The sequence below is a fragment of the Sciurus carolinensis genome, chromosome 1 (genome assembly GCF_902686445.1).
Source record: "Sciurus carolinensis chromosome 1, mSciCar1.2, whole genome shotgun sequence".
In the NCBI taxonomy this organism is placed as follows: domain Eukaryota; kingdom Metazoa; phylum Chordata; class Mammalia; order Rodentia; family Sciuridae; genus Sciurus; species Sciurus carolinensis.
Window position 1 is genome coordinate 32,872,428 of NC_062213.1, and position 12,503 is coordinate 32,884,930.

Below are 12,503 nucleotides of genomic sequence, written 5' to 3' on the forward strand. Positions count from 1 at the left end.
TGTAATGAAATATTATCTTTCATTCTCCATACTTCCTCCTCCTATCCATTCATCCATGCTATAGTTATATACACACAGAAGAGATTCCAATAGTAATCTCTCCTAATATTAATGTTGTCTCTAGATGACTGAATTTAAGGTGATTTAATCTTTACAATAACTTCTTTATAGGTAGTATACATCATTCTACTAAACAAACTAACAAAAAAAGGCTTTTTTATTTGTCCATGTCCATGTAAAATCCAGTTTTAGCAAGAACCTGCTAAATCAGTTTCGCAGGAACACCCTCCACCCCCAGATACCTGATCAACTTTCACAGAAGATCGGAAATCTCATCCTCCTCTGTACTCCAGAGGTGATTACTGGGTTTATTTCAACAAGAATTTCCTTTACTCCTGATGTTACCTACCTCTTAAGTAATTTTCCATCCACCTATTCCCACCCTACCTCTTGGCTATAAATTCCTACTTGTCTATACTATATATGAAATTAGACCTAATTTCTCTCCCCCATTGTGAAATTCTACTACCACAGCCCGTATAACTATGGCAACATCTTAAAATCTCTTATCATGCATTAATAAATGTTATTGAATAACTTTTCCTTTAATACTAGTTGCTATCATATTGCATGATGCAGATACAGAATCCAGAATCCAATGCTGGGCACGGTGGCACATGCCTGTTATCCTAGTGGCTCGAGAGTTCAAAGCTAGCCTCAGCAAAAGCTAGGCACTAAGCAACTCAGTGAGATCCTGTCTCTAAATAAAATACATTTTGGGGTTGGGGATGTGGCTCAGTGGTTGAGTGCCCCTGGGTTCAATACCTGATTATGCCACCCCCACAAAAAAAATCCAGAATCCAAATTCCTCAATTCAGTTCCTTATTTGTACTAGCCCCATTCAAGTTATCATTAGCCACATTTGATGTCATATATTACTAAACATCACAAATATAGAACATTTCCATCACTGAAAATTCTTAGTAATAGTTCAGAAAATATAAAATCTAGATTGTCTATATAATCAAAAATTTATGGTTTAATCAAAACCCTATTCCTCAGTTCAGACCATGAAATAACTGCACATTTGGATGGTGCTGACCCTATACAAAACTGCCTTTACTAACTACCATTCTGGAATTATACCACTGAAATAATTTTAAGAATAGTGTTTTTAAAAATAGCTTTCTGAAACTGGAATCTGCACATACTCAAGGGATGAGATTTTATATGTTTGGTTTTTGCTATATTATAGAATATCATAAGAAAATTTTTCTCTTTATTCTTAGTATGTGGATAGCTGTGTTTCTCCTGCCTCCCTAAGCACAGGTTTATCTTTATATTAGGGCCAATGTGATTTATGTCTGATCACATTTCCCTCTTTCACTGACTGCTAGAAAACAAAAGCAAATTTTTGGCCTTTCTCTAACATTTGTGTTTGAACTTAAAACATGTTTCTTTTTTGTACTAGTAGTACTCATTGAATAAAATTGATTAAGAGTCTCAATGTAAGTTAACTGGTGAGTATGAAAGGACCTTTCACAGAGTAGTCCCTCCTCTACCTTATTGACAGTTTCACTTTCCATAGTTGGTTACCCCCAGGTTAATGAATTTCAAACAATTTTAAACAAAAATTCCAGAAATAAAAAATACAGTGTTAAACTTCATGTTGTTCTAAGTAGCACAATGAAACTCATGTCTTCTTGCTCTATCCTGCCTCAGATATATTCCCTTTGTTCAATGTATCTACTCATTTAGGTCATCATCTCAGTTGTCATGGAACTGCAGTTCTTGTGTTCAGGTAACTCTTATTTTATTTAATAAAGGTTCCAGAGTTCAAGATCAGCCAAAGAGAATGTTGGCCATTATAAGTAGTCCACGTGCTGGTTTACCTGTTGTACATGATTATCAACAGTGAACCATTAAGAAGAGTATCAACCTCAGGATTCTCCTTCAGGTACATATAATCAGTATATAGAAATTTTGAGCTGTAGTATCTAAGAATGATCCTATTACAAAATTTTTTTAGTGAGTTTGAAATTTAAAGTCAATAAAATTTGTTCCTTGATTAAGCTTCTTGAAGACTACATAAACCTTTTAAACTCAGCTCTATATACCTTCACAGTCACAGATACAAAATAAGTCAATAAATATTTTAGCAAAATAAGAGGCAGGGAGAGGTACCCAGGTTAAAAAAAACTACTTAAAATTCAAACTCACAAAATAGAAGCATCAGGGAAAATCGATTTAAAAAATAGTATTAAAGTTTTTCCATGACATGTAAAATAATTCAAGTGATAAAAATTTAATGTCTCCATTTTACTTCATTCTTCATAAACTCTATGTATACAAATACACAACACTAATTCATGTGTTTGCAGCACAATGATTTAGATGCCTAGTTCAATCAACAATTTACAACTAAAACATGTGGTTGGTATTAAAAATGCTAAAGACCCACATTCAAAGTTTAAAGAACCGCTGACTACTAAGGCCAGGAGTAGCAATTTTAGCAAAATTGGTTCCATCAGTATTTTCGTACTGCTATCCACTACTATCATCTTCCTGTCAAGGGACTAGGATACAAAAGTAGACTCCTTCCCTTCCCACATTTCAGTATCAGAGGAGTTATTCAATAGGACAGGTGGGAAGGAATTTGTGAAAGCTACACCACATCTCCAAACCTAAACAGGAATGGGAACTAGTAGGGAGATAGTTAGAACTTTAAATTGAATATGAGACTGAATTTTTAAAATAAAGTGACTAAGTCTTAAATAACTGAAAGAAGCTGTTTAAATTGCTAAATATAAATGAAAAGAAAATTTAAACAGGGCTGAACTACGTTTAAAGGATTCTGTCACCAACTGACATATGTTAGGCTGACATAACAGTAGTTTTGGTAAATGCTGTTTTATGTTCATATTATAGTAAGTTAAGATTCTAAACTTCTCAATCTATTGATCCATATTTTTTAATTAAAATATGATCTAGTAAAGTGAATACTTTAAAAAACTACACAAAGTGGGCTATGATCCTACCCCAAACAAGAGGAATACTTATAGGACAGAAATAATTTTGTAAATCAATCCTAATGTAAACAGGAAGAAGCATTTTAACATGATTCCTTTGTAACTGCTGTTAATAAGACCAGTGATGTGACAATCTCCTTAATAAGTCCAAGTCTCAGTTATGGTTTTCCTAAGGGGGCTATAATGTTGGAGTCAGCAAATACTGAAAGCTGATAAAAGCAAAAGCAGTCACTGTGGAAAAGAGTGAAGTGGCAATAACATTAGTAGTCCAGTAAGTAGTTTGTTTATAGAAAGGGTAAAATCAGAAGCAGTTTTATCTGGTCTGCCCTTAGTCTGTCAATGTTAAAACTACTGTATCAATATCATTACTGAGGATCAAATGGTGAGGGACAAGATCATAAACAACAAAAATGTGCCCTGAAATGCAGCCAATCTATAAGTGTGAAAGGTTTTATAAAAGAAATACTGCTACTAAGAACTTTTTCAAGAATTTAAGGAAGAATGACAGCAGGAATCTTTAGTTGTTAAATATATATCTACACACACACACACACACACACACACACACACACAGAGAAATAAAGTAGCCACAGCAGAAAGGGAAAAAGACATCCTTCAAATAAACTGACCCATACTCAGAAGGACACAAATGCAAAAAACAACCCAAGAGCCACAACCCATCTGGCATGCAACTCCAAAGAACAGAATTCTTATTTAAGCAAAGGGTAGCTAGAAATTTTAAAAAGAACCGTTTATTTTTTACTTGAATATATTCATGCTCCTTCTCCAAAGTCAGGGAAATTTAGGGAAGCCATACTTATTCTAACCACTGCAAAGGATGATCAAGTGATTATTACAATACTTATTTTTTTAACTGTCTTCAGAACTCAGTATATTTAGTTTTTAACCACTAAATGCTATTTTCTAGCTTTATCACCCATCATCTTCACTAGTTCCACTCCAAATAAAAAAATTCTAGAATTGGAAATTGAGATCATCCAATTCAACCCTGTTTACAAACAAGAAAATATAGATCCAAAAGAAATAAGTAACTTGTCCAAGTTCTTTCAAGAAGTTAATCCTAGCTGTACTGGCCTATTTGACTGTGGTCAGACTTCTGTGACATCATAAGCCCTCTCTAACCTATCAGACATTTGGAGGCACCAAGAATATTTTTTAAATGTGCAATGAATTCATAAAGTAGCTTCAACAGAAGAATTTTGACTGCAACTCTGAAGGAAAATATCAGACATAGATGCATGGTCAATAAATGTTTATGAATAAAATATCTGGATGTATATTTTGAGCATAATTATTATATGTTTGAGCATATTTATTAAGATATTAATTTTACTGCTTTCTAGTTAGATTACCTCATGTATTTCTGAATTCTCCATTCACCTAGAAGCTGCTTACACATCAACTCTTTCCATTTAGGCAACTGAAAACTCATTTTAAAAATTCTTTATTCTAACACTTTAAATTTCTGTAACTTCACAGGGCCTCATGCTGCATGCCTGTAATTCCAGAGACTAGGGAGGCAGAGGCGGGAGGATCAAAAGTTTGAGGCCAGTCTCAGTTATTTAGCAAGGCCCTAAATAACTTAGTGAGATTCTGTCTCGAAATAAAAAATAAAAAACGCTGCTCAGAGGTTAAAGGGGCCCTGGGCTCAAACCCCAGTACCAAAAGAATAAAAACTAAAGATAAAAAAATTTTTGTATCTTATCCTTGGTCCCATCTTTGAGAGGATTCTGTATCTGTCTAAAGTCCTTAGGAGTAGACAGTATATTCTCGTATTTTTGCTTCCTAATTCCATAAGCAGGAATTCTTAAAAAAAAAAAAAAAGAGAGAAAAAATATTTTATGCAAAGTGAAGGCAAACCATTTAAAGGAGCAATGCTAAGGTAGATTTTAATACTGCAGTTTCCCCAAAGTTTAAGTTACATACCTACACACAAAGATAAACAGATATTCTCACTGTTTCACTACTTTAAAATGATTGGCAGGAGGTGGGAATAAACTTTATATATTTTTGTGCTTTTTCTCGTTTTTTAAGCTAACACCTGATTACATATTAAAACAAGTAACAAAATATAAATGACTAGGAGGTCTGACATCTAATAAAGGGCAATGGACAAGATACCACAGTACTTTGCTAACGCTAATACCTCTTCAGGAGCACTTTAAAAAAAATTCTGTAAGACATCAATATCATGCCATTGACGGATAACTTTTAAAGACTAGGACAAAGTCACTATGATGAAGGAACACTAAAACAATGCTCAACTGAGAAAGTTTCAAAGTTCTACCATCCCAAGATAACATGCAGTCTTTCAAAGTACGAGAAGCAAAAATCAATCAGGCGCCAGTGCAAGTGAAGCGTTTTCTATCACGAAGTAGTATCTGCTTATTTTATGTTAGGAAGTGAATCCTAACAGTTGGCAAGTAACAACTAAAAGGAGAGACCCAAGCCAAAGCAAAAGCAGATCCAGCGATCTACAAGTCTCTAAGACCACGAAGGTCGTAACTGGCTCCAGATTCACGTCCCACAGGTAGGGAAAATGGATCAGACCCTCTTCACTTGGCGGGGTAAAGTCAGTTCAGTCTAGGTGAGGAAAGCAGGAAGAGCCGAGCAGGAAGAGCTACGACGCAGACGAAAGTCTTCAGTCCCCAGACTGAACCAGTCAGTCCTTCCTTCCTCACCCCACCCGCCACCACTGCGCCGCGCAGCCGACCCCGGGTCCCGGGCACACCTGCGGTCGCCAGGCCACGTACCCTGCCGCGACCGCCGCCTCCCCCAGCCCTCAGCCCGCGTCGGCCGCGCGGGAGGCGAAGGAAGGTGGGCTCACCAGGTCCCTCCGGGCTGGACGGCGCCGGGGGCCGGTGCGGCGGGGGCCCGCACCCCGGGTCCCCCCGGGCGGGCTCCCTCAGGTAATCCTCGAAGCGCACCTGCCGGGCTTCGCCGCCACCCCCGAACCCCCACAGGCGGTTGGCCGTGCCCCGCAGAAGGCGCCCGCTTTTCCCCGTGAACGTGGTCAGGTAGTCCATGCCGTCGCGGGGCAGGTCGCGGGGCAGGGACCGCGGAGGTGGACGACTTCTGTGGCAGCAGTGGCAGCCACCACAGGCTTGCCTGCCCTGCCGACCCGACCCGGGCGCGGCGGCTCCGCGCGCCTCTCAGGGGGCGGGGCGGGGCGGGGGAGGGGGCGTCCCGCCTCGGGCCCCGGAGCGGACCATAGGGAAACTGCGCATCGGGGGGACGGGGATGGACAAAAGTTTTTACAAAGTGCTTATTGTTGTTTATAAATGCCTAGTCAAGCACAGCTAGCTTATAAAATGGGTACATTCTTCCTGAAACAGATTCAGGTCGGAAATCTAATAGTTTTTAAGGTAGCTGAACAAGTCTCATTTGTTTCCCCCCCACCCTTCCGGCTCCAATGGAGCAGGCCTGCCCTTCCCGCCCCGCCCCGTCCCGAACCCGACCGGACTTTCAGGACTGCTAGGGAGAAGGGAGGACTCCTGGCCTCCAGCCCGAGGGCAAACCGGGAGAAAAATGACCCAGAGGAGTCTCTGCTGGAGTTGCATAGAGTTCGCGAGATTAGAAGAGTTTTGCAAATAGTGTCCAAAAAGTTTGTGTGTATTGAGAGGAAGGATCCACATAAAACTTTTGCAACTCAATTTTGTTTGTCTTAGGAGTGGAGAGATACTTTTAACGTTAAGACTGCAGTCGTAATGAAAATAAAGCATCGATAGTCACATTTGAATTTCATTTTAACATTGCAAACTGATTTTGGAATTTGGCTTTCCATGAGTCCAGATCTGTAAGGCGAGGTACTTGTGGGCTTTAGTGAGCACATCTGACTTACCGGGTCAAAGACCTAGGCAGAGATAAGAGCAATGACATTTGACAGATATTTACTACCGATTTTGTTTCCCCGTGAAATCTGTTTATATTCTCTTACTCTCGTATTGTTTATAGCTTTTTAAGTTTTCCCACGCCTTGAATAAACCCTCTTTCTTGGAATCACCAATATATTAAGGTATTTGAAGAAAAAGTTTGAATTACTTAAGAAATTGAAGAGCTAACCATTGTAATAAATGTCCAGAAACTGCAACTGAAGCTTTATGCTCACCTGCGGCCTCTACCCTCTGGTCAATTTTTTAAAATCATTTGACTGATCTCTTTCCACTCCTCACCATGTTTGGCTTAAATTCTTAGTGGGTTGGAAAAACCTCCTCATTCTAACATTAGCAACCTGCATTATAACTGGTTAAAAATATAGAATATCTGGGCTGCATCCTTAAAGTACCTAATACACAGTGTTTATGAGAAAGGGGCTCAGGTATCTGCAGCTGTAGCACCCATTCATAGGTTCAGAAGTGTTGCTTAGAGAAGAATTCTTGTTCCAGGCTTCCTTCTGTACCTCCTAAGAACTTATCTGTTAGATGGCATCAAGGATAGAATGTTTGTGCCACTCCCTGTAATTTGTATGTTGATATCCTAACACCTCAACTTGGAGGTGGAGTCTTTGGGAGATAATTAGGTCAAGAGGGTGATTACTTCATGAATGGGATAAGTATATATGTAAAAGTTCCCCAGGAAAGTCTCACTTTTCTACCATGTGAAGATAGCAAAGAAAAGACAGCAGACTATAATCCTGAAGAGGTTCTTCACTAGAACCTGACTTTGCTGATACCCTGATCTCCCTTCTAGACTTGAGAACTATAAGAAATAAAATATTGTTGTTTATAAGCCATCCTATATATGTTCCCTAATAGAGCATCCTGAACTAATCCAGGTGGTAAGTTACTCTTCCTTATTTGTGAGACTTAGATTTAATGAGGAAGGATTATCATGCTCAGTACCACTTCTAAGTTCTGTGTGAGTCTTGGTAAACCAAAAATATTTTTACAAATTTCAATGACTTACATCTAATACTGATTAACTAAATTGAAGTTTTTTTTTCTTCCTAAGATGTTTTACATCTTCATGAAATACTGGTTTGTGATAAACATATCCAAATGTTTTGAAATTTTTATACCTGATTAAATTTTCACTTTTAAATTCAATCTTAGCAAGAACCTGCATTCTGCCAGTTTAAACACAATAAATGAGAATTAACCCATCAATGTTTGATGAATGATTGAGTGCTTTAAACATTTTGATATAAACTCATTTGAGCCCTAACATCTTTTCAAAATCCTTTTGTCCATGTAGTCAGTTAATTTGTTGTCTGAACTGTCGTCATTCTGCTGAAGTACCAAATTTATCTCTTAAACATGTTTATTTTCCTTTTTACATGACCCAGAAAATCATGGGCCATCAAATATGAACACACATTTTTCTCTTCTTTATCTCTTCAATCTACATATAAGCTCCTCTCCATATCCTAAGAAAGAAGTCCTGGCTCCTATCTATGTCTCTCCTTCTTTTACTCTCAGTCTAGTTTACTTTGTCTTTGATTTGCCAACATTATTAGTCCTCTTTTTTGTATTCTTTCTCTCTCCCCCCTCTATAGATTCTATTCTTTTATGCATCTTATATCAGCCACATAAATGCTTTTCACCTATAAAAAGTTTCCTTATGTACTATACCTACTTTAGTAAACTACCCTTTGCATCATTTTAAAAATAGCTTTATTGAGCTGGGTGTGGTGGCACCAGCCTATAATCCAAGCAGCTTGTGAGGCTGAGGCAGGAGAATCGAGAGTTCAAAGCCAGTCTCAGCAAAAGTAAAGTGCTAAGGAACTCAGTGAAACCCTGTCTCTAAATAAAATACACAATAGGGCTGGGGATGTGGCTCAGTGGTCAAGTGCCCCGAGTTCAATCCGCAGTACCCCCCCCAATAGCTTTAATGATAAATAATTTACATAACATAAAATTCACCCATTGAAAGTATACAGTTAATCTTAAATGACAAAAATCTAACCTTTGAATGTGCCCATCACCTGAAAAATTAACCTCTTATCTATCTGAGTCACTCTCCATTCTCACTTGCACCCCTGGCAACCACTAATCCTATTTTCTGTCTATGGATTTGTCTTTTTATGAACATTTCATATAAATGGCATCATGTAATATAAGGTCTTTGGAGTCTGCCTTCTTTCACTTAATGTTTCTAAGGAGTATTTGTGTTGTAGCATTTATTAGTACTTTGCTACTTTTTATTCCCAAGTAATATCCCATCATATAGATATATCATGTTTTATTTTTCCATCCTTGAGTTGTTGGACATTTGGATTTCTCTTAGTTTATGGATATTATGAATAACGTTATTATGAACGTCTATGTGTCTAAGTTTATGTTGGCATATGTTTTATTTCACTTGGATACATGTGTGTGTTTGTGTATGTGTGTTAAAATGACAATTGCCTAACCAATCTATAGATTCAAGATAATTTCTATTAACATTCCAACTGTCTCCTTTGCAGATATAGAAAACCCTATCCTAAAATTCATATGGAACTGCAAGAAGTCCCAAAATGCCAAATCAATGTTGAAAATGAAGAACAAAGTTGGAGGACTTACACATGCTAATTTCAAAACTTATTATACATAATTATAGTAATTAAAACTGTATACTGGCAAAAGGATAGACATGTAGGTCAGTGGAATAGAATTTAGCATTCAGAAGTAAACATTTATGACAAGCCAATTTTCAGCAAGGATGCCAAGACCATTTAATGGGGGAAATAATACTTTCTTCAACAAATAGTTGAGGAGCAACTGAGTATCCACATGTAAAAGAATGAGCTTAGCCCCTTGCCTTATAGCAAATATGAAAATTAACTCGAAATGGATCAAAGACATAAGTGGTACAGCTAAAACTATCAAATTCTTAAATAAAACAGGATAATCCTCGTGATTTTGAATTTGACAATGGACTCTTAGAGATGACACCAACAGCAAAAAGCAACAAAAAAAGAAAAATGCCTTATTCCTAATGAAAGAAATGCAAATAACTGCCAATAAATAACAATGTCTTCAATCAAATTGTGAATGTAAAAAAAATTAATAGCATTTTGGTGATACTGGTTGGAAACTAACACTTTCACACATTCCTGGTGGGGGTGGGAGAGTAGTAGAGGGATATTTGGCAGAATCTAGTTTCTTTCTTAAAGCATGTACCCTTTGACCCAGTTACCTCACTTCTTGTGGTATGTCTTACTGATATATGAAATTATGCATTTTTCTACTTACAGTAGTAAAATATTGAAAATGCTTTAAATGGTAACTAGCAAAGAAATGATTAAAATATGACACATCCATATAATGAAATATTATTCAATCTTTAAAAATAATCAGTCCTTGATGTAACTGTTTAGAGAAGTCTCTAGAAAATATTTTCAAGGGGAAAAGCAAGATTCAGAACACTGCATGCGGTATGCTACCATTCTGTAAGATATATTTTTAAAAATCCACATATATAAAAGAATATCTATATCTATAACTATATATATATCTATATCTATATCTACATATATAACCAGTGCTGGGCACTGTGGCACAAGCATGTACTCTCAGCATCTCAGGAGGCCGAGACAAAAGGATTTTGAGTTCATGACCAGCCTCAGCAATTTAGCAAAGACCCTGTCTCAAAATAAAAAAATTTTAAAGAAGGTCAGGGATGTAGCTCAAAGGTAGAATGCTCCTGGATTCAATCCCTAGTGCTGCAAACAAACAACAACAACAACAACAACAAAAAAAAAAAAAACCAGAAGCCAGTTACAGTGGTTGCTTTATGAGCGGAGAAGTAGCTAGCTTAGTTTTCATTGTGTACAATGCACATGAATCACCTAGTTACAAATGTTCTTCTATCACTTAAAAAAGGGGAACTTATTTCAGTGAGCCCATTCTATCTTGTAGAACATTGCTAGACTGTCCAAGTTTGATGGACTATTATTTAGCCATCAGAAAACATGTGAAGCTGGGTGCAATGGAGCATGCCTGTAATTCCAGTGGCTCAGGAGGCCAAGGCAGGATTGTGAATTCAAAGCTAGCCTCAGCAACTCAGGGAGGCCATGAGCAACTTAGTGAGACCCTGTCTCCAAATAAAATATATAAAGGGCTGGGGATGTGGCTTGGCAGTTAAGTGCCCCTGGGTTCAATAACCCGCCCCCAAAATAAAATTGAGATAGACAGCATTTCTTAATCATCAGTAGGAAACATGCAGTTAATTTTGCCTTTTTCTCTAAGAGTCATCCTCATATCAGGTTAGGTCACCTGAGTTAGTTTACGTGGCCTAGAATGCAGTGTTGCCTCATAGTTAAGCACATGAGCTGAGTCAAGCTTTAGGTTCTGACTACCCCTCTTACTAAAAGCGTGATGGGAAACAACTGATTTAGTCTCTGTTCCTCAGGCTCCTCACTTGTGAAATACAGAAAGACATGTTGAGAAGATTTAATAAGAAAGTGCAATCAATTTGCCTACCACATTGATACCACATTAAGTCCTTCATAAGGTGAGTTGTAATGCTTTCTATTAAAATACCATATTGAATTATGTTTTTAGTGTTATATTCTTTTATTGAAGCTCAATGCCAGAAATAATTATGAAAGGAACTGATATTGAAGATACTACTCATTGTGTTATTATTTAATGTACCTAAATTTAAAACAGTTTTGAGACATATTAAGAATTTCCCATCTGGAAATTCCTTGTGAAAAGCTAGCACAGGCCTTCATTAATCAGACAATATATGTTATCATCTTGCCTTAAGTTTCAAATACAATGACCACCTTTTATTTCAGAAAAGTAGAAGTGACTTTTTTCTTTTCTTTTGCTTAACAATTTCAAGTTCATTGAAATTATTTTTTACTAGACTTTTTAATAAAAAGGACAATGTGTAACCAGATATATGCACATGGTTAAATAAAACAAATGAGAACACATTATGTCCATAATATTTACAATATTTTGTAAAACTATTTTTACTCCAATTTTTTATTTCATACACATTTCCATAGAATTCATATTAGATCCACTCCATTCTTTTAGTAGTTTCAGAGTTGAATTTATTGTTATCTATTGAACAAAGGAGTACTGTCAGTTGCTATACTACTTAACTTTAAATTCAATTACATCACATTTACTTCCCTCAAACTGTAGGAACTAATAACTCACTGTTAATTAGTTGGAATCCAGTGTACCATGTTGAATTTAGTTAGTTAGTTAGTAAAAAGCTCCTCCAAGTGCTTTAAGAAGTCTTGTCCCTCTGACATCAGTTCTTAAAGGAAAACTTGTTCTTTTGATTGTGGGAATAAATAATAACAATTTTAGTATTTTTTATTTAAAGTAATATCGATAACATTTTAAAAATATGAAAATTTCAAATAAGACATTCATTGCTAGAAATATGAACTGGAGAAAAACAATGATGTGAAAACTAGCAGAATGGGTCTAACTTCATTCTGCTTAAAGAATGATATACACAGTTACCTAAAAAGAATCAGAACTAAATTATCAAACAGATGAATTA

The 12,503-nt window shown here is 36.8% G+C and overlaps 1 protein-coding gene across 9 annotated transcripts in view; it reads right to left on the minus strand.

Moving 5' to 3' along the window:
• Window positions 1-12,503, minus strand: part of Oxr1 (oxidation resistance 1) — a 420,876-nt gene that overhangs the window by 74,391 nt on the left and 333,982 nt on the right. For 2 of the 9 annotated variants that reach the window (XM_047543810.1, XM_047543807.1), the window contains exon 1: window positions 5,878-6,199. The exons of 6 other annotated variants lie outside the window; for them this stretch is intronic. In XM_047543810.1, the coding sequence (XP_047399766.1) occupies window positions 5,878-6,076 (199 nt within the window). In that variant the 5' untranslated portion in view covers window positions 6,077-6,199. Of the gene's footprint in view, window positions 1-5,877; window positions 6,200-12,503 lie in introns of those variants that run through there. One more of the 9 variants, XM_047543822.1, reaches the window with a different exon arrangement.